Genomic DNA, 21,268 nt, shown 5'->3' with positions numbered 1-21,268 from the left:
TAGCAGCAGCAAATGCTGGAGAGGTTGTGGGGTCAAAGGGACTCTCTGCGCTGCTGGTGAGAATGTAAATTGGTCCAGCCTCTGTGGAGATCAGTCTGGAGAACTCTCACATGGCTAGAAATGGACCTACCCTATGATCCTGCAATTCTTCTCCTGGGGATCTATCCTAAGGGACCCAACACATCCATTCAAAATGATCTGTGTACACATATGTTCTTGGCAGAACAATTTGTAGTAGCCAAAATCTGGAAGGAACCCAGGTGTCCAACAACAGATGAGTGGCAGAGCAAGTTGTGGTATATATACACAATGGAATACTACTCAGCTATAAAAAGTGGTGACTTGACCATTTTCAGCCAATCTTGGATGGACCTTGAAAAAATCATGTTAAGTTAAATAAGTCATAAACAGAAGGATGAATATGGTATGATCTGACTCTCAGGCAGAAGCTGAAGAACAAGATCAGAAGAGAAAACACAAGTAGAACCTGAACTGGAATTGGTGTATTGCACCAAAGTAAAAGACTCTGGAGTGGGGGGAGGGAGAATACAGGTCCAAGAAGGATGACAGAGGACCAAGTGGGGGTTGTATTTTTATATGGAAAACTGAGAAATGTTATGCATGTACAAACTATTGTATTTACTGTTGAATTTAAAACATTGATTCTCCAGTAAAGAAATTTTAAAAAGAGGCAAGCATAAAAGGTAAATGTTAAGACCTGACCCAGCTGTGGTATAGGTCCACAGAAGCTTATTATACTAGCATCAGTACTTCCTGTAAACTTAAAGTCTGTTCATAACTTGCAAATGCTTAAGTAAAATAAAAAACAAACAAAGAAAAGATGAAGCTGTTGATAAAATAGAAGATATAAATATCCTGTCATTCCTGAAGTTACCACTTGGGCCCTGAAAGAAAGGTGTGGCTGAAATGTTTATAAGTGGTTCCTGAGACCATGTTTTAAAAGCCACTAAGTATTCTTCTCACTAGCCTCATTTTATCTTCTTTTTAGATAAAATGGAAAAATTGAATTGTTTAAAGCCTGAGAGACAATTAATTTCTTTCCTAGTCCAGTAAGCACAATACTGCCTTGTATTTGTATGTTTCCAGAAATTTTTAAGTGTACCTTTCATATCTAATGTCATTTGCCACTCATGATATTCTTAGAGTGTTGGCTTTGCCTGTTTTTCCCACTTTTGAAAGAAGAGGAAACTGAGATTCAGGACCATATGAAGTGAGTGACAGAGATAGAAATTGACAAAGGTGTCTTTCACACCTTGTCCCCTTTGCCTCTGGTGCTTTTTAACTTAGAGAAAAGTGTCCTCCTACCAGATAGGCTATGAAAGCAGAATGTCACCAATTTGTGGAATGCTTTGGGTTACTTACAGTGTACAACTTTTATTTCATTCAAGTGCTGAAAAATGAAAGTTCTTGGGAAAGAGCCTATGAAGATATTTTTATTCCCCCTATTGGAGCTGTCTCGACTTCTGTGAATAAAATATGAGCTGTGTATCTTCAGAGTTACACATCTGCTAAGATATCCTTTTTTCCCCTAGGCCTCATATCAAGTGATGGGTTCTGCAGATACCTGATGTCAGATGAAAATGCTCCAGTCTTCCTAGATCGTTTAGAACTTTACCAAGAAATGGACCATCCTCTAGCTCACTACTTCATCAGTTCTTCCCACAATACCTATCTCACTGGCCGGCAGTTTGGTGGAAAGTCTTCAGTAGAGATGTACAGACAGGTTCTTCTGGCTGGTTGCAGGTCAGAAATGCAATATAGCTGTTTGTTTTCTACATAATGCTCTTCAATTTCAGAGTTAAAAGACATCTTCCCTCTATAAAGTATTATAATGGATATTTAACATTGAGAAGGGGGAAGAAAATGTATACTCCAAAAAAGGTCTGGAGTCCTTTGAGTAAAAAAAAAATAATAATTTGTTACCTGTAATTTAAATTAAATTTAAAATGCCCCCCCCAAATTACAAATAAAATATTTTAATAAAACATGCTGAATTTTGTTTATAAATTCATTTGATGTTAAAAGTCCTAAAACTTTATTTTCTGAGAATAAATATTATTGAAAATAGTTATCCTTTCACAGAAATTAGAAAACACTTGAGGTTTCAAACATGGTCTAGGGGTATGGGGACATACTAAAAGTAAAAAAAAAAAATAGTGACGATATGATTTTTCTTGATTGTCAATTGTTGGTATGCTTCTAATTCTACTTCTAAAAACCTCTTCTGTTTCATTTGGTTTAATACCCCCTGCTTAACACTGTATTCTATTTACATAACCACTGTATTCTATTTACATAACCACTGCAGGGCATTGGTTTAATCCCCACTGGTTCATGATGTGTTTTTGCTCCGCCCCCTCTCATAGTACACCCTGATTTGCACCAGTCACTTTTCGCTCCACCCTCTCTATGTCACATCCTGTTTACACCCTACTTGGCAAGTATATTAGTTTTAGTTTAGTTTAGCTCAGCTTAGATTGCGCTACGTTCTGCATGAATAAAAAGATACTGCGTACAACCCAGCCATGAGTCCCTAGTCATCTGTCTCAGCCCGCGAAGCCAGACTGACAATCAATAACTATATTTTATTTTTAAACTATTTCTGTGTTTATCTTAGTAATTTTTGTGGCACTGGATGTCAGACCCAGGGCCTCACATAAGCAAAACATGAGATGATCTGGCCCTTTGAAATACTTTTAAAGAAATTAATGAGGTTATTAATTTTGTCTCTAAACACTTGAGTATGAAGTGCTAAATCAAAAACATTTTCTGTTATGACCTTGTTAACATTATCCCACCCAACGAAGTTTTTTTAAAAAAAAAAAAAAAAGCTCATCAACATCATCTAAATCCCAGACACTATCCGAACTTCCCTGGTTGTTCCCCAAATTGTTCATTTAAACTCTCTCACAACTAGGAGTTCATCCTGGAACACATTTACTGTTTTTCCTAAATCTCTTTAAATTTTCAACTTTTTGAAACCAACTGGTAGAAAAGCATACTGTGTTAGCCTTCTTGCCCCAGGAAATACTCGTTACTAACTTGCTTAATTTTTCTACTTATATAAGAAAATAACTGATCTTTATGTGTCTCACTTGATCTATACACTATTTTGTCACTCAAAGGCTCAATCTTGTAATTTCACTGTGTTCTTAGATGTGTTGAACTTGACTGTTGGGATGGAAAAGGTGAAGACCAGGAGCCAATAATAACTCATGGGAAAGCGATGTGTACAGATATCCTTTTTAAGGTAAGTTTTAAATTTTATTGTGAAAATGCAAGAAGAAAACAAAACAAATTATTTTCTCAAACATGTTACCTTCTTGCTCGTTTCGGTTTTGAGACAAGAGAAAAAAAGTCTCATACCTTTAATATCTCTTTCATACTACTTTTCCTGGTTTCACTTTGTAAAGATGTTATAGAAGGAGTTTTCTCTGACAGTCTCCTTAGTTTTATTCGCTTTTAAAACAGTCTTTTATTTTCTGTGATTATTTACTTTACAGTGTCGCTGCAGGATTTCAAAGTGGCATAAAATACAAATGGAATACAAAAAATAAGATATTATAAGTAGTTCCTATAAGAATAAGAAGATAAGGTAGTGAGATATGAGTTTATGAAGAATTGTCAAGAATTTCTATAAGCTGCCAAGCCATGAATTGGGGTTCCCAACTTACTTGAATTTAGTGACATGAGGGAAACAGGATCATACCAACAGAGCAATTAGTTTAGAATAGTAGTTATTCCCAAAATGGATATCAGTAAGGTTTTTTCCCTTGAAGGCTTTATAGAGGGGTATCTCTAGTTTTATAGATAAGCACTTATAATGACCTATTGATGATTGTTATGTATAATTTGAAGGTTTGTTTCTTAAAGAATGCCTTAATATACTCCAATGATATCATGCCAAAAAACAATTTTTAAAACTGAAATTCTGTGACTGGCCAGCACATTGCCTCTGTCACTGTGGATAGACATTACAGTCTTTAGAATGTTTCCTTCCTACATGTGAAAAATTGTCAGGAGGTTTTTTTTTTGCCTTCAGAGTTACTGATGGGGCTCAGTGCCAGCATTATAAATCCACAGCTCCTCGCAGCCATTTTCTTCCCCAGTTTATTAAATAGGACAGAGAGAAATTGAGTGAGGGGAAGACAGAGAGAAAGAGAGAAAAGTAGACACCTGCTGACCCGTTTCGCTGCATGTGAAGCTTCCCCCCCTGCAGGCAGGGAGCTGGGTCCTTGGGCTTAGTACTTACTATATATGCCTAATGCATGCTCCACTGCTCAGCCCCCAGGGCATTTTTTTTAAAAACACGTAATCCTTGGCCCTATACCCATAGCATTTCATCAGGGTCATTTCTCTTAGTCAAGATGTTGGTGAATTTTGAGCATCCCTGACATTTTACCTCTGTAATATGCCAGTTCCCTGTGCAATAATAAAAAATACTAAAAGTATATTGGAGAGAGTAGAGCTATCTGTTTCCCTAGACAGCCAAACTGACAGGAAGAGGGGATATCCTCTTTAGAAAATTAAGAACCTTAATAAGGAAGCTTAGCTAGAAAAGAGAGAGAGAGACAGAGACAGAGAGACTATTCATCCTCAACTTGATGATGAGCAGGGAAGAACCAAGAGCAGAGCCAATATTTTTCCTCAAGAAATAATTCTTGGTCAGCAAAATTGAACAGTCAAGGTCATAGACATCTCTACTGAGGGGAAAAAAATTAGACAATAATTAAATGATCATCTTAGCCATGAATATGTACTAATAAAATAAGCTCAAAATTATTGGAATTAACCTTATCATTTCCAATGGACAACTTTATATAACTATGGTAAAATATTTTCCTGATTAACCAAAAGATGACACTTTCCCTGATTAACTATATACCAGTCAGATTTTAGAGATTTTTGCCAAATACAATATTTTACGTAGCACAGTGTAGCCCATGACTGATTTCCAAGCATGCAACCCAATAAAAAACCTCCCACTAGCCCTTAGGTTATTACCAACACATTTGTCTTCTGTGTGTGAGTGGATAAGTGGTCTCTCAAAAAAAAAAAAGAGAAAGGTAAATCAGTGTCGGGCAGATTATTGCACAGACGACTGACATACTGTTTAGGTAAAAAGTCTCATTAGTCAATAGCACCATAATTTTAGAAAAGTAAAAGATTTTTTTAAAAAAGAGAGAGAGAGAGAGTCATTAACTGTGAACTGTGCTAGAAACTAACCTGAGGAAGTGTCAAGATAAGTGGTTTCTTTTGGTCTGAATTGCCAGAATTGACTTTCTGAAAAGTTCTAATTAATAGTCTTTAAATGGTTTCAGGTGGCATGATTTTCTTTTGGTCTTCTCTCTCATTTACACTCTTTATCTTTAAAGGATGTAATTCAAGCCATCAAGGAAACAGCATTTGTAACATCTGAATATCCAGTAATTCTTTCTTTTGAAAATCACTGCAGGTATAATGTTTTATTCTATCCCAAGTCTTTTATCATTGCTTCTTAATTCCTGTTACCTACTACGGCTCTGTGTCTTTTTAAATAACCAAGTAGGAGTAGTTTGTTTTGTGTGGTGGTAAGGGCACAGAGTATTAATGCAAAGAACCCAAACCACTGTCCCCTGCCTACAAAAAAAATCACCTTGATTATCTTACTGTGTTTTAGCTATAAAAACCTCCCTAGTTGTGGACTACAGATCATGACAATTTACTCAAATTATCATTAAATTGGAAATTTTGTTAATATTGGGTTGTTGGAAAAGTTATGTGATATGTTTTCCAACAACCCAGTGTATTTTAAATCAAACTTGAATAGCATTCTTTTATTTCTTTGTCAACTCTTAGTTTGTGAGCAAAATTCACTTTCTTTTAAAACTATACTGGTTAGAGTGTGTGATATGTACATCTCACATTAACAAGAGGACAGTTAAATTTGCAGTCTAGGAGTTTTTAATTGCAAAATATTGGGTGTTTCTTATTTTGGTGTGGTTAATGGATGTTTGAATTTATAAATGCCAGTTCTTTCTCTCCAGCAAATATCAACAGTACAAAATGTCCAAATATTGTGAAGATCTATTTGGGGATCTCCTGTTGAAACAAGCACTTGAATCACATCCAGTAGGTATTTTTAGCAAACCATATTTCTAATATGAATGGACTTGTTTTGAAATTTATATGGGTTCAAGTAGTTCTTCAGGGCTGATGCTAAAGATCTTCAAATTTATTTAAATTTATTTGCACAAAACGCTTTCATTATTCTTCAGAGGGATGTGTGCAGCAAAATTTTAAAAAGACATCTGATTCTACTTAGCTCAGAAGATCTTGGAGATATTTATTCTTTCTGAAATATCTGACCAAACATGTCATAAAGTTCCCACTGGTCAAGAGTCTTATATATTGTTTCTCTAAAACTTTTCAGGTAAATCAAATGTGCACCCAGGGTTTAGCCTCCCTAACAGCCTGTTGATGTGGGCAGCTCCCCTAAATCAGAGTCACAAGAATATAAAGTTAAAATGTTCAACTACAAAATAAATATATCTCATATATACATGTTCACACCAGTTAGTTACTCTATAAAGCAAGGAGGGTTTTTTTTAATCATTTATTGGGGGGCTAATAATTTACAGTTCAGTTGACATACAATTTCTCATATCCCCACAGTAGATATCTGCAAAACATTCTCATCCCCAATTAGGTCCTTTTCCACCATGATGCACCAGGCCCCAAAGCCCCACCCTCCAGCACAGCCTTCTATTTGCCCTCGTTCCCCAGGGTCCTTTGCTTTGGTGCCACACACCAAACCTAGTACAGTTTTACTTTGTGTTTTCTCTTTTGTTTCTTAACTTATTTCTTGTTTCTTTAGTTCTGTCTGAGCGAGATCATACAATATTCATCCATCTTTTTTTTTAACACATTATTCCTTCAAGCTCCAACTAGCAAACTCAGCTATTAAAAGAAGAATTTTTAGCCTATAGAAACAATCCATGGGGGTCTATGAGTTAATTCTAACTGCATATATTTTTTATATTTAATAGTTTCAGAGAGCTCATCACATTTCACAAGGATCCTTAATTTTTTTAAGCACCCATAATTTCTAAGAGACTGAGATCCACTGCCACAAAATGTTTTCATTGTTAAGACAGTTAATGGGGGTGAGGTGGTGGCGCACCTGGTTAAGCACTCACATTACAGTGCGCAAGGACCTACGTTCAAGCCCCTGGTCTCTACCTGCAAGGGGAAAGCTTAACTAGTGGTGTTGCAGTGCTGCAGGTATCTCTCTCTGTCTCTCATCCTCTCTGTCACAACCTTCTCTCTCAATTTCTGGTTGTCTCTATCCAATAAATAAAGATAATTTTAAAAAGTTTAATAGACCATTAATGGAATAGTATAGAAACTCTAGAGCAATAAAATATTTTACCCCACAATTAACTAACAGCTCCGGGTAGCTTTCAGACATGGCAGGAGAAGATAGCAGTAGACAGACATCACAGTCATTGACATGCAGGAAGGTCCTTTATGCTTGTGCTACCTATGAATACATTATGTAGTTTAGTGATTTTTTTTTCTTTCAGAAGGGCATCTGTGAGAACTGACAAAGCATAGGAGACAAAGATGTTTGCTTCCTCTGATTTCACCTCCTGATTCTGCCTTGCCACAGGCATCCTGTCCATCTCCTTCCTATTTTCTTACACAATTCTGACTTTTTTTTTTATCATAAGAAAGATAGGAGAGAAAGAACCAGATATCACTCTGGTACATGTGCTGCTGGGGACCAGGCTCGGTTGAGAATCTAATGCTTTATCCACTGCGCCACCACCCGGACCACCAATTCTGACTTTTGATTACTAGCTCCTGAACTTTTTACCTGAAGATGAACTCTGATCACAGGGACCTACTATACACACTAGCAGAGGACATGTGGAAGTGCTAGAGAATTTACACACTTCTGCCAGGTTCCTTCACTCCTTAGCAGGGATAACTGGGCACATGCCCCTGTAGGTTGTCAGGGGATCCCCTGCAGGATCACACTCAAGTCACCCACAGTGATAACTTCTCAGATATCACTCCTTTGACTGGTTGCCTGTTAACATTTTCTCACTTTCCCTCTTATGTGTTAACCTTTCTAGGAACTACCTCCTAAATAAATAAATGGTGCATCCATCCTTATCTGACACTGGTTCTGAGGGAAAGCCAACTAAACAATACCTCAGATTATTTCATTGTGGTTTTTAAAAATCCCAATCCTTCTGATAATATGCTTTTTTTAGGATTTCTTGGTTTTTATTTGTTCGCTAGTTTTGGTTTTGGTTTTGGTCTTGGTTCGCTGATGGTTACTTCCAAAGCACAAAGACCACTGCATGCTTTCTAAAAGGATATAAGCATATGAAAGGCATGACACGGGCAATATAAATGGGACTAAGACCTGATGCCTGAGCTAAAGAAATTTCAGGTTGTGTGAAGGTGCTATATAGGACACAAATAACTAAAACATAACAAAAAGGAGAGAAAACCCAATGACAACAGGTTCAATATGTATTGGAGATATACACGTTCAAGAGCAATCACTAAGAAATGGGACAATTAGTGGTGCGATGGATAAAGCACTGAACTCTTAAGCATGAGGTCCTGAGTTCAGCCCCTGGCAGCACTTGTACTGATGTGATGTCTGGTTCTTTCTCTCTCTCCTCCTATCATTCTCATTAATAAATAAATAAAATATTTTTTTAAAAAAAGAAATGGGACAATTAAACTCCCCAAAGGAATGCAGAATTTGGTCAACTCCATCAGGACCCATAGAGAAAAGAGGAAAATAAGAGGGACATTTGGATGTACTAATAGGGCTATTTGTAGCTTAGAAAAGAGAAGATGAGACCTTAAAAGGGGGGAGAGCAACTATATAAAAATATAGACAATTCTAGAAATAATAGTATTTGCAACCTTGGGAGCACAGCTATATATTATAATAAAGGGATTGGGGACAGAACTCTGGTTGTGGGAACTGTCTGGAATTATACCCTGTTGACATGTAATTTTGTAAATCAAAATTAAATCACTAATAAACATCAAAATAAGTAATTAAAGACAACAGTGAGAAACCACTTCACTCCTGTGAGAATGTCATAGATCAGAAAAGGTAACAGCAGCAAATGCTGGAGAGGGTGTGGGGTCAAAGGAACCCTCCTGCACTGCTGGTGGGAATGTCAATTGGTCCAACCTCTGTGGAGAGCAGTCTGGAGAACTCTCAGAAGGCTAGAAATGGACCTACCTTATGACTCTGCATTTCCTCTCCTGGGGATGTAACCTAAGAAAACAAACATACCCCTCCAAAAACATTAGTATATACCTGTGTTCATAGTAGCACAATTTATAATAGCTAAAACCTGGAAGTAACCCAGGTGTACAACAACAGATAAGTGACTGAGAAAGTTATGGCATATATGCACAGTGGAATACTACTCAGGTATTAAAAGTGGTGAATTCACCTTCTTCACCCCATCTTGGATGAAGCGTGAAGGAATCATGTTAAGTGAGATAAATCAGAAACAAAAGGATAAATATGGGATGATCCCACTCATAGGCAGAAATTGAAAAACAAGATCAGAAGGGGAAACACTAAACAGATCTTGGACTGGAGTCGTTGTACTGCACCAAAATAAAAGACTCTGTGGTGGGGTAGGGTGGAGGGTTCAGGTCCTGGAACATGATGGCAGAGGAGGACCTAGTGGGAGTTGAATTGCTATGTGGGAAACTGGGAAATGTTACACATGTATAAACTATTGTATTTTACTGTCAACTGTAAACCATTAATCTCCCAATAAGGAAATTAAAAAAGTTAAAATAAATAAATACTTTAAAAAAAGGAAAGCTCAGAGTTTGGCACAGGATTTTACTTGAAGCAAGACAGATGTCAGAATGCACTGGCCTTTGACTATAATTATGGTTTTGAAAATGAATGAACGGTGGAAGGGTGGATGGGTGGGTGAGTGTATTTGTAGAAAGGTATATAGATGAATGGGTGGGAAAAGGGAAATGAATGAGTAGACCTGTGGTCCAGAGGTAATAGAAGGAAGAAACACTATCTAAGCAAATCAAGCCACAGTAGTATTCTGATGCCAGTAATTAGTACCCCTTCCTTCTAGTGTCTCTTAGTGGAGAGGGACCTTTTTCCTAACACACAAACGTGATTCCAAACATTAAAATTGGATGGATCAGCCTACTGAATAAGTAAATGTATTGTGTAAATAGTCCAATATTTGGAGAAATTAAGAGAGCTTCTCAATTTCTGCCAGGATAAACTAATTATCATCCTAGCTGTTTTGATGATTGCTGGTACTTTATCAAAAGGGACTATAACTCAAAAAGAAAAGGCCAAATTCCAAATTATCTCTCTTATAGGTGGAACTTCAGAAAGAAAAACAGAGAAAACAGAATGAGATTTGGACTGGGTATGGGTGTGTTGCACCAAAGCAGAGGACTCTGGGGAAGGAGGCCTTGGGGGCGGGGCTTAGGGTCCTGGTGCATGATGGTGGGAAAGGACCTAAATTAGGGGTGACAGTGTTCTGCAGACACCTTTCACGGAGATGAAAAACTGTATCCATATGTCAACAACTGTACAGTAAACCATCAACCCCCCAAATAAAATGATGAGTAAATTTAAAAATAATAATAATAATAAGAGAGGTAAGAACTGAGGTTCTTAATCAGCATTCCCCTCTCCTGAAAACATCTCATGCCAAACCAGCTTCTATGAGTATGCATGAAGCAGCCCTGCATACTTCTATAGGTTGGATTTCATGTTTGTGTCGTTAGTCTGAGGCTGAATTTTAGAGGACAAGCTAATTTGGAGTCTGGAACGAAAAATATAAAATTGTAATGACTGCCATCTAGTGGATGTTGGATTGTATGACTCAAATCCATGCTCATTCTGAGCCGTGAACAAGAATAAAGAAGCACAACTTGTCATTAATTCTGCCTCTTCTGTCAATCTCTAGCTCGAACCAGGCAGACCCTTACCATCCCCCAATGACCTCAAAAGAAAAATACTCATCAAAAATAAACGGCTGAAACCTGAGGTTGAAAAAAGTAAGTCCAATACACAGTGATGCTAATGAATGTATACATACATTATATGTTTGGGTAACTCAGCTCTATAAAAAGAAATTTATATATTTTAGGATTTTTTGATTAGTGGTATAATAATGATCAACAAGACTGTGGGATAAGAGGAGTACAATTCATACAATTCCTACAACCATCCCCTCCATGGGAAGGTTCCCTATTCTTTATCCCTCTGAGAGTATGGATCAAAGATCTCTATGAAGTGCAGAAGGTGGGAGGTCTAGTTTCTCTACTTGCTTCTCCACTGGACATGGGCATTGACAGGTCAATCTATACCCCCAGCTTGTTTCTCTCTTTCCCTAGTTGGGTAGGGCTCTGGGGAGGTGGCGTACCAGAACACATTGGTGAGGTCGTCTGCCCAGGGACATCGGATTGGCTTCATGGTAGCATCTGCAACTTGGTGACTAAAAAAGCATTAAGATATAAAATAGAATAATTTTTTTAATACTCGGGAACCTCAAGGTAAAAGTATAGCAGATGAAATGTGTGGTCTTTATGCTGGAAGGAGCTAGGAAGTCTATTTTAGGTATATTCCAAAGGGCTCCTGACTTTACTAATACTTGACTGAGCCCAGAAGCTAAAATGCAGGTGTGCTAGGAATATTTTCAGGGAAGATGGTGTCAGAGTTGAGGATAGAACTTGAAAGCCTGATAATGGCAGAAAGAATCTCCCAAATAGGGGGAAAGTATATAAATACCATTATCTGTAAACCCTATTGATCTTACTTAGGGCCCATGACTATTCATATTTAGCACAGGAGCCTGTGTAATCCCTGCATCCCTGAAAGTCTGAGCCCACATTCCATTCCATAGTCAAAGCTAGGAACATTGTAGACTGCCCTCATTGAAAGAAATATTAACTTCCGGCTGGGGGAATGAGACATAGTGCTGATATTACCCATGTCTTTCAACTCCAAGTTGCCATGTTACCATTGAAGTTTAATGTCCAAATCGACTCATTCCTGTAGTAGAAAAGTTTAGCCTTATATTCATCAGCATTTGGTAGGACTACAAGGGAAAACAAGACAAAAAAGTGGAAGAGGAATTTTAGAATTTATTGAAACATAAGAAACTTAAAATTCATCATTTTATGTTACTATGTAGAGTCAGAATTGAACCCAAGACCTCATGTTTATCGAGAAGCATGTGTTTGTGCATGCGCACACTTGCACACACCAATACGGGCATGGGCAGAAGGTTGGGTAGTTGGGAAAGACATAAGCGCTATTCTCCCCATCCCTGAAATTACACTTGTTTCTATCATTGTCGCTCTGGTGTGGTGTTGGGATCTAACCGAAACCATTCTCATCTAAGTAGCTACTTTACTACTGAGCCACCTCCACAGCTTGCAGTTTATTATCATTTTATACACCAAAAAGTTCTCTTTAGAAATCTTCCTGGGGCCGGGTGGTGGCACACCTGGTTGAATGCACGTGTTACAGTACGCAAGCCCCTGGTCCCCCACCTTCAGGGGAAAAGCTTCTGGTGTGGTGAAGCAGTGTTGCAGGTCTCAGTCTCTCTCTCTCTCTCTCTCTCTCTCTCTTTCTCTCCTCTCTCTCCCCCCCCCACTTCCTTTCAATTTCTGGCTGTCTCTATCCAGTAAAGAAAGAAAGTAAAAAAAAAAAAAAAATCTTCTATTACAGTTTGTCCATATAGTACATGCATACCTAGAAGTCCTAGGTAAATATGAAAGTATGCATGTGCATGAATGTCTACAAAGAAAGATCAAGGGGTAATTGATTTTATACAAACATTTCCCTGTTTTCTCTCAAGATATTTTCTTTGAAAATATTTTTTTCTTCATCAGATCTTTTAGTTCAATAAATAGTAGCATCAGCTATTGCCAAACATTAGGAATCTATACCCATTAAGAGCCTAAGAATATTCCCTTTCCCAGTTTCATATCCTTCTAAGTGTTAACCTATAAGTTCAGACTTTATCAGTGGCTTAACATTTGTCGCATTGTTCCTCTTGTTTTTAATACCAGAGCAACTTGAAGCTTTGAAAAGCATGATGGAAGCTGGAGAGTCTGCAGCCCCAGCTAGCATCTTGGAGGATGATAATGAGGAGGAAATAGAAAGTGGTGAGTTTGTTTTTTCTTAACCTACATGTCAGATGAATATTTCTTAGGGGCCCAGCAGTGGTGCACCTAATAGAGGCCATACATCACTATGTGCAAGGAAGGACCCAGGTTCAAGCCACTGATCCTCATCTGTAGGGTGGAAACTTCTGGAGAGGTGAAGCAGTGCTACAGGTGTCTCTCTGTCTTCCTCTCCTTCTCTACCCCCTTTCCTACTCCATGTTTTTCTGTCTATATCAAAAAAAAATGGCCACTAGGAGCTATGATTTCATCATACATGCACTGAACTGCAGCTGTAGTCCTGGTGACATTTAAAAAATAAATACTTTTTTTTTTCACTTCTGGATATTGGTAGAACTAAAGGTGGGACCATTTGATTCCTAGTTCTCTAAACAGCCACTGTACTATCTCCCCAGTACAAAACTGCTTCGTTTAAGGGCCTTTTTTTAAATTTAAAGTTTATTTTATCCTCTATCATGATAGCTGTCTCTATTTTATCCCTGAACTTCAATGTCAGTTTTTTGAGGAAATGTTGATTTAAAGGATTGCTGTTGTCAGTGGAGTGCATTCTGTGTTTCCTACACAGGCTCCAGGTTCAAGCATTTGGTCTCCACCTGCAGTGGGGATGCTTCATGAACAGTGAAACAATGCTGCAGATGTCTTTCTCTCCTTCTCTATCTCCTCATTCCTTCTCTGTCTCTATCCAAAATAAATAAATAGGATTATAAATAAAGTATGGAAGAAAGGAAGGGAGGGAGGAAGGGGAAGGGAGAAAGAGAGAAAAGGAGAAAGAAAATATGAGTCTGTCTTGACTCATGTTTTTTATTATTATTATTTATTTATTACCTTTTGTTGCCCTTGTTTTTTATTGTTGTAGTTATTATTGTTGTCATCGTTGTTGGATAGGACAGAGAGAAATGGAGAGAGGAGGGGAAGACAGAGAGAGAGGGGAGAGAAAGATAGACACCTGCAGATCTGCTTCACCGCCTGTGAAGTGACTGCCCTGCAGGTGGGGAGCCGGGGACTCGAACCGGGATCCTTAAACTGGTCCTTGTGCTTTGCGCCACGTGCGCTTAACCTGCTGCGTTACCGCTGGACTCCCAACTCATGTTTTATATGTGTGAGATTTTAATAGTCATATGGGTATTTCCTTGTTTTGTTTTTTATTGTGATTTGTTGGGGTTTTATAAAGTTGTAAGAGTTCTGGGCTCTAATTTCACAGCCATACATTAACACACCATCCACCAAAGTTCTGTGCCCCATGCTTCCCATAACCACACAGTCCTCACAGAGTCCAATAGATAGTTTGGTTACCTTTGTTTTAACAAGTTCTCTTGCTTTAATTATCTATATTACACACATGAACAAAACCACCTGATCGTTCACCTTCACGTCTTTGCTTATTTCACATAATAGTTACTTCCAGTTCCATTCATTTTGCTCTAAATATTATAATTACTTTTTATCACAGTAGCGTTCTATTAAATATATATCCCATAACTTCTTTATTCCCCCACCTGTCACTAGGCATTTAGCTTCTTTCTATATTTTGCCTATTGTTGTAAATACTGCAGCAATAAACATAGGTATGCATATATCCTTTGGAATTACTGTTTGCATGTTCTTTGAATGTATGCCTGGAAGTAGTATGGCTGGATCATAAAGTATATCCTTTTTTATTTGTTTAAGAAATTTCCATGCTGTTTTCCATAGGGACTCCCACCAAGAGCATAAATGTTCCTTTTTCTCAACATCATTTCCTACACTTGTCATCTCTTGATTTGTTAATGTGAATCATTCTCACAGATATAAAGTGGTAAGCAGGTATGAGGGGGTATCTCCTTGTGGTCTTAATTTCCATTTCCATAATCATAAGTGATGTGAAACATTTTTATATGAGTATTTGGGGGGGTTGTTTGTTTTTCTTTTTTCTTTTTTAGTATTTTTCCAGGTAACTGCTTCTCATTTACCTGGGCACTAGACTTGGACAGTTCCATCATCTACCTTCCTGTGTATATTCACCTATTCAGCACAAGTTCACAGCCAGAGACTCTCTGAAATTTCTTCTTCTTGCTGTAAAAGGCAAAAAATGAAATAAAAATATTTTTTTAAAAAATAGACACTGTTCACCTCTGGCTTATAGTTGATCCTGGAGTCTTTGGTGAATGAATGTCTTTTTGCATAACCATTTCGCTGCTTCCCTAAACTCTAGTCCCTTTCTGCTAGTAAAGACTTGAACTTCAGTTTTCCAGGATGGTAACAATAAAGCTAACTAAAAGGACAGGATGAGGACACAGAACTTTGGTGGTGTATATGATGTGGAACTATACTGTACAATCTTGCAGTTTCATAATCCACTATTAAACACACACACACACACACACACACACACAAAAACAAGAACCTGGGGAAAGAAACTCAGGTAAATAATTGGCCCACTGCTCAAATTCAATCTGATTACCAATTTGAAGTCTTAAGTGCTTAGACTGAAGAAACATATACTCAGCCTATGGTCTATGCATCAAAAAGTTTGAGGCAGGGGAGTTGTGTGGTGGCGCAGTGGGTTAAGCGCATGTGGCGCAAAGTGCAAGGACCTGCCTAAGGAACACAGTTCGAGCCCCCAGATCCCCACCTGCAGGGCAGTCGCTTTACAGGCAGTGAAGCAGGTCTGCAGGTGTCTATCTTTCTCTCCCCCTCTCTGTCTTCCCCTCCTCTCTCCATTTCTCTCTGTCCTATCCAACAACAATGACATCTATAACAACAATAATAATAACCACATCAATGTTAAACAACAAGGGCAACAAAAGGGAAAATAAATATAAATAAATAAATAAATAAATAAAAGTTTGAGGCATTCAATTCATTTTTCCCCTCTCATATTAAATGACTCCTATGTTATTCCAAAATATACTTGACATTTTAATTAATATTTAATAGAAATAGTTATGTGGGGGTAGTATCCAAGTAGGAAAGTAGCCAAGAGAACAGAACCTGAATTTTTCATCCACCTGAATTTTTCTTGAAAGGCTTAGAATTTTCTGCTAATATATAACTCTTAGGTTCATAGTTATAATTCATAGTAATAACTGACTTTAGTTCTAGTCAAACAGTTGGCTATAATTACCCTAATGTCACAGTGTGATCTTCCTATGCGTGAATGACTATAGAGGCTCTAATTTTAGTACTGCAGCACAGCAGGCAACAGTTCAGTCAAGCATAGTTCAAGAGGGCCATCCTACCCTGCCTGGAAGCTACAGAAAACAAAGAAGACTCTCAGTCAGTGAAAGCATGTGCCGAGTCACTAGTTTGAATTCGATTCAGGTAGGCAATGGGGGAATACCAAAGTCTACATGGCTCTAAAATACATGCACACTCTGGAGATGGCTGTGTTCATTCTTGTCAGGTACTTATTAAGTCTCTGACCCTTGCATGGAACACATCATTTGATTTCACATACACACTGACTGGACAGAATAGTCTAGAAGTATATATGCAACTGAAATTTAATGGTGATGGCAAGCCATTTCAGAACAGTGGTTATGGACTGCAGGTCACAGAAACTTAGTGGTTGTAGAAACCTAGTGTAATACTAAAGTTGTGCTAACAGGCTGGAAAAAACTCGGTTCATATTTTAGTCTGTGGCCCTATACTTGCAAATTATACCCCACATCTATTTTATTAATCTATAAAGTGAAGACATGGATTACATTATTTTAAAATCTACTCCAGTTCTGAAGATTCTTTTTTTTTTTCTTCCAAAGGCATATGTAGCCTACTTTTTTTTTTTAATCACCTGCTACCAGAGTGTCCCCTCATCAGGATATGAGTCCCATAAGAGGAAGGTTTCTGTCTCTTGCCCAATGACAAAAACCATAGAATAAGAGGGGTGCAACTCCACACAATTCCCACCACCAGAACTCCGCATCCCATCCCCAGATATTTTTCCTATTCTTTATCCCTCTGGGAGTACAGACCCAGGGTCATTATGGGGTGCAGAAGGTGGAAGATATGGCTTCCGTAATTGCTTCCCCGCTGAACATGGGTGTTGACCAGTTGATCCATACTCCCAGCCTGTCTCTCTCTTTACCTAGTGAGGTGGGGCTCTAGGTGAAGCAAGGATCCAGAACACATTGGTGGGGTCATCTGCCCATCTTTTTTTTTAATGTGTGTTTGTGTGTGTGTGTGTGTGTGTGTGTGTGTGTGTGTGTATCCAGAGTTACCTCTGGGCTTGGTGCCTGCACAGTGAATTCACTGGTAGGAGAATTGAATTTTTTTTCTTTTTTCCTTTCTTTTTATTTAATAGGATATAGAGAAATTGAGAGGGAAGAGGGAAGGAGCTTGAGAAACAGAAATACACCTGTAGCCTTATTTCACCATTTGTAAAGCCCCCTCCACATACACACACACACACACACACACACACACACACACACACACACACACACACACGGACCCGGGTCATTTTTACACTTTGAATGTGCTTGATGGCTGACAGGATAGGTCACTCAAATAATGCATCTGCTTTGCCAAGTTCTCAACCAGATCCAAGTCTGGCCTCTACCACTGGAAGCAACTTTGGCACAGCAGAGCCTTTCCCTCTTTTTCTCTCTCTCTCGTTCTGTTTGAAAAAGTTGACCCAAAGCAATGGAGCCTGAACAGTGACTAGAAATAAGAAGGCTTTGAAAATTAAAACTCTCTAATTCTCATGTGTCTACACCTCAGTTAGTTCATACTCAATAATCTGTAATGCTGTATTGTGGCTGTGCATTTGTTTAGGCTTGCTTCTGATCCTAATTTTTAGGCACATTCATTAACTGGGATCTCCTCCAGAATGTCATAATGACAATCTGGGTCTCACATCAGTGTGTGGCTTTTTCCAGTGAAAAATCCTATTTCTATCTAAAGGTATGGGTGGACACCACAGTTCCTGGCACTTTCTCGGACCAATGGACAAAGTGTTTCTGTGCCTTATCTCTCAGCCTGGGCTATATTTTGTTAAAAACTATTTCCTGCTCCCTCTTAAAATAAATCCAAGGGATGATTTCACTCTCTTTTAGACCTGAGTCAGGTTTGGCAAATAGTATATACAGTCCATCCAAACCCTTTCTGTTTAGCTTCATTTTTTAGTTCCGTAAAAGGCCATAAGTCACTAAGCCATAAAATTCAGGTGGATATTTTAGTCTTTTTTTTTTTTCAAAATTGTCAAATTCTTCCCATGAGTCATATCCTTGAGTTGTTTTGAGTCTTTAATATTTAGGGTAAATGGACTACGTAGGGTGCATTCAACTAAAAATTCCTAAGCACTGTGCATGGCAAGCTCAAAAGAAATAATAAATAAGAAGATGTTCCCCTTGACCTTGAATGGGTAATAATTTAGAGTTACACTTGAAAAAAAATACTCAAGTGCTTCCATTTTCTTCTAGCTTCTTTCTCTGCAAGAATCTATGTTCTACTGATGACTGTAGAAGTCCTGACTGCTTCTTGATAATCTGTCTTTATGGATTGCTCTTTTTTTTTCTTTTATGTAGCTGACCAAGAGGAAGAGGCTCATCCAGAGTACAAATATGGAAATGAACTTTCTGCTGATGACTTGGGTCATAAGGAAGCTGTCGCAAATAGTGTCAAGAAGGTCAAAGTCTTTGTCTTTTTTCTCTCTTGCCTCTTAAGAAGTAACTGCTTTTAGCTTTGAAATTTTAGAGCTAAAACAACCATAAGAAAATATAATAATAAATAATTTGGTAACCATGATCTATATTCAAACTCAAGACACACACAATATTATTAGAAAGAACATTTAAATTACTTATTAGCCATGCCAAATATTGGCCACTATCCATTTGGTGAGTGTTCTTTAGGTATCCGTATTTATTGCATTTATTATAGCTGTATAGGGAAATAATAGCAACCTAACTGTAGCAAATATAGCCTGGTGAAATCATCAAGAAAATGACCCTTGAACAACCTAAGCAAGACCTCATTAGAAAGCCAGTTCTACAAGGGGCCATCTGGTGGCACACTGGGTATGTTACAGTGAACAAGAACCAACTTCAAGCCCTTAGCCTCCACTTGCAAAGGGAAAGCCTCATAAATGTTGAAGCAGGAATGCAGGTCAATCTCAATCTCTCTCTCTCTCTCTCTCTCTCTCTCTCTCTCTCTCTCTCTCTCTCTCCTCCTACCTCCCTCTCCCCCTCTTGATTTCTCACAGTCTCTATCCAAATGAATAGATAATAAATAAAAATATTTTTAAAAGAAAACTAGTTCTACTAACTAGATATCTCCTTCCTAAAGTAGAATAATCATAAAACTATTTCCATACAGCTATGAAAAACAAATACTGTGTACCTATCATGTGCCAGGTACAACATAGACCATTAACAACCAGAAGAGTCAAAATGTACTTGCTTGGGCTGTTGTAATAGCTTTCTTAAATAGTGTACTGCTATATGTGACCCAGACTCTAACCAAACCCTCACCACAATGAAGAAAGATTTGGTGCTGTGATATCTCCCTCTCTCTCTCTCTCTCTCTCTCTCTATATATATATATATATATATATATATATATATATATATTTGCCACTCTGTCTTTAAAAAAAAAAAAAACACTTGCATGGAGTGAAAAAACAATCACAGAGCTTACACTTTGATGGGAACTTGTGAAGAGGAAGTAGGAAAGAGACAAAAACTAAATAAACAACCAAAAATTACATGATTAGAGTTTATAATGAATGCTATTATGGAAATCAAAGAAGGAGGTGCTGAAATGGAGAATGATAAAGTGAAGGGAATAAACAAACCAGAATCCAAGAGTCAAGACAAACCATTCATGCACAAAAATAAAGGAATGATTTTCCCCCATAGAGATAACCACAGGAGTCACATCAAAACTATCATGAATGTAATGGATAGGGATAGGATGAAATAAATTGAGGCTGGGCAGACAGGTTAGGGACAGATGATAAGGATTTTGTAAACCACTGTGGAAAATGCAAATGTTAATTTAAGTGGATTGATAATCTTTAAAGAAAGGGACAATGTAGCCTGAGGGGAATTTCTAAAAGTCACCATGGTTGCTATGTGGAGTCAAATTTATAAGTATGTCCTAGGTTGTTGGTGGGAATAGTGTGCAGACACCTAGAAAGATGAGAAATTATACCGTTGTGACAATTGTCTTATAGTTCATTATTTCCATAACAAGACAATAAATGGAGTACACTCTGGAGAAAAGTGGTTGATTTAGGCTGTAGTATGAGATCAGACTCTTGAGATTAAATTGTACAGCAGAAACAGAGAGAACTGTGTGGATTCAAGACATACTGACAAAGCAAAGGTGATTCAATTTATTACTGAATAAAATGTGGGAGGTAAGAGGGGAATTGAGATGATTCTTTAGGGTCTGTGTTTCAGAAGTTATGTATTCACATAACTAGTGGGAAAGACTCAAAAAGAAAGAAATCAGTTTCCAACTGGACAGACTGTTTGAGGGTTCGTGTTTTCACTTAGCACTGGCATCTATCTAACTTTCTGGGTTCATTCCCTAATTCTGTAAACTAGGAAGAGTTACTTAACCTCTCTGGACCTTAGTTTGCTCATCTTCAAAATGAAGATAATAAGACTTATTTCACTAATCCATTAGGAAGAGTATGTGGGTTTAGAAAATTAAGAGAATTTATGGTCATACTTGGTACATGGATTATAACTTCTTGAAGATGAGTGACACCTACTAATGGTTCTGGTCTAAATGCTGCTTTACTATATGAAGACTGTGCCCGTATGCAGATATGCATGCTGAATTTCAGAAAAGTGATTATTCATTCTTTCTGCCCTTTTCATAGCATTAGAGGCAACCAAATAGATTAGTTCCTAAGCCATAAGACTGAATCACTAATTAAATTACTATTAGGAAACATTTCCCCTGCAGGGGAAAGGGAAGCTTCATAGTCTGTGCTGCAGGTGCCTCTCTGTCTCTCCTCCTATCTTTCCTCCTCTCTACTTCTCTCTGTCTCTATCAAATATATATACAAAACAAATTAATGGAATAACAAGTTGGCAAATGG

General features: G+C 37.8%; 1 protein-coding gene across 17 annotated transcripts in view; it reads left to right on the top strand.

Annotated features, from left to right (window-relative positions):
- PLCB4 (phospholipase C beta 4) overlaps positions 1–21,268 on the top strand; it is a 434,528-nt gene that overhangs the window by 336,685 nt on the left and 76,575 nt on the right. For all 17 annotated transcript variants that reach the window (XM_060186551.1, XM_060186550.1, XM_060186547.1 and 14 more), the window contains 7 exons: positions 1,554–1,764; positions 3,178–3,271; positions 5,397–5,476; positions 6,048–6,132; positions 11,007–11,097; positions 13,120–13,215; positions 18,741–18,841. In XM_060186551.1, coding sequence (XP_060042534.1) covers positions 1,554–1,764; positions 3,178–3,271; positions 5,397–5,476; positions 6,048–6,132; positions 11,007–11,097; positions 13,120–13,215; positions 18,741–18,841 — 758 coding nt within the window. The remainder of the gene's footprint in view (positions 1–1,553; positions 1,765–3,177; positions 3,272–5,396; positions 5,477–6,047; positions 6,133–11,006; positions 11,098–13,119; positions 13,216–18,740; positions 18,842–21,268) is intronic.

Source organism: Erinaceus europaeus, chromosome 1 (genome assembly GCF_950295315.1).
Source record: "Erinaceus europaeus chromosome 1, mEriEur2.1, whole genome shotgun sequence".
NCBI classification, from domain to species: Eukaryota; Metazoa; Chordata; class Mammalia; order Eulipotyphla; family Erinaceidae; genus Erinaceus; species Erinaceus europaeus.
The sequence above is the reverse complement of the archived record's forward strand: the minus strand, read 5'-3'. Positions and strand labels throughout refer to the sequence as shown.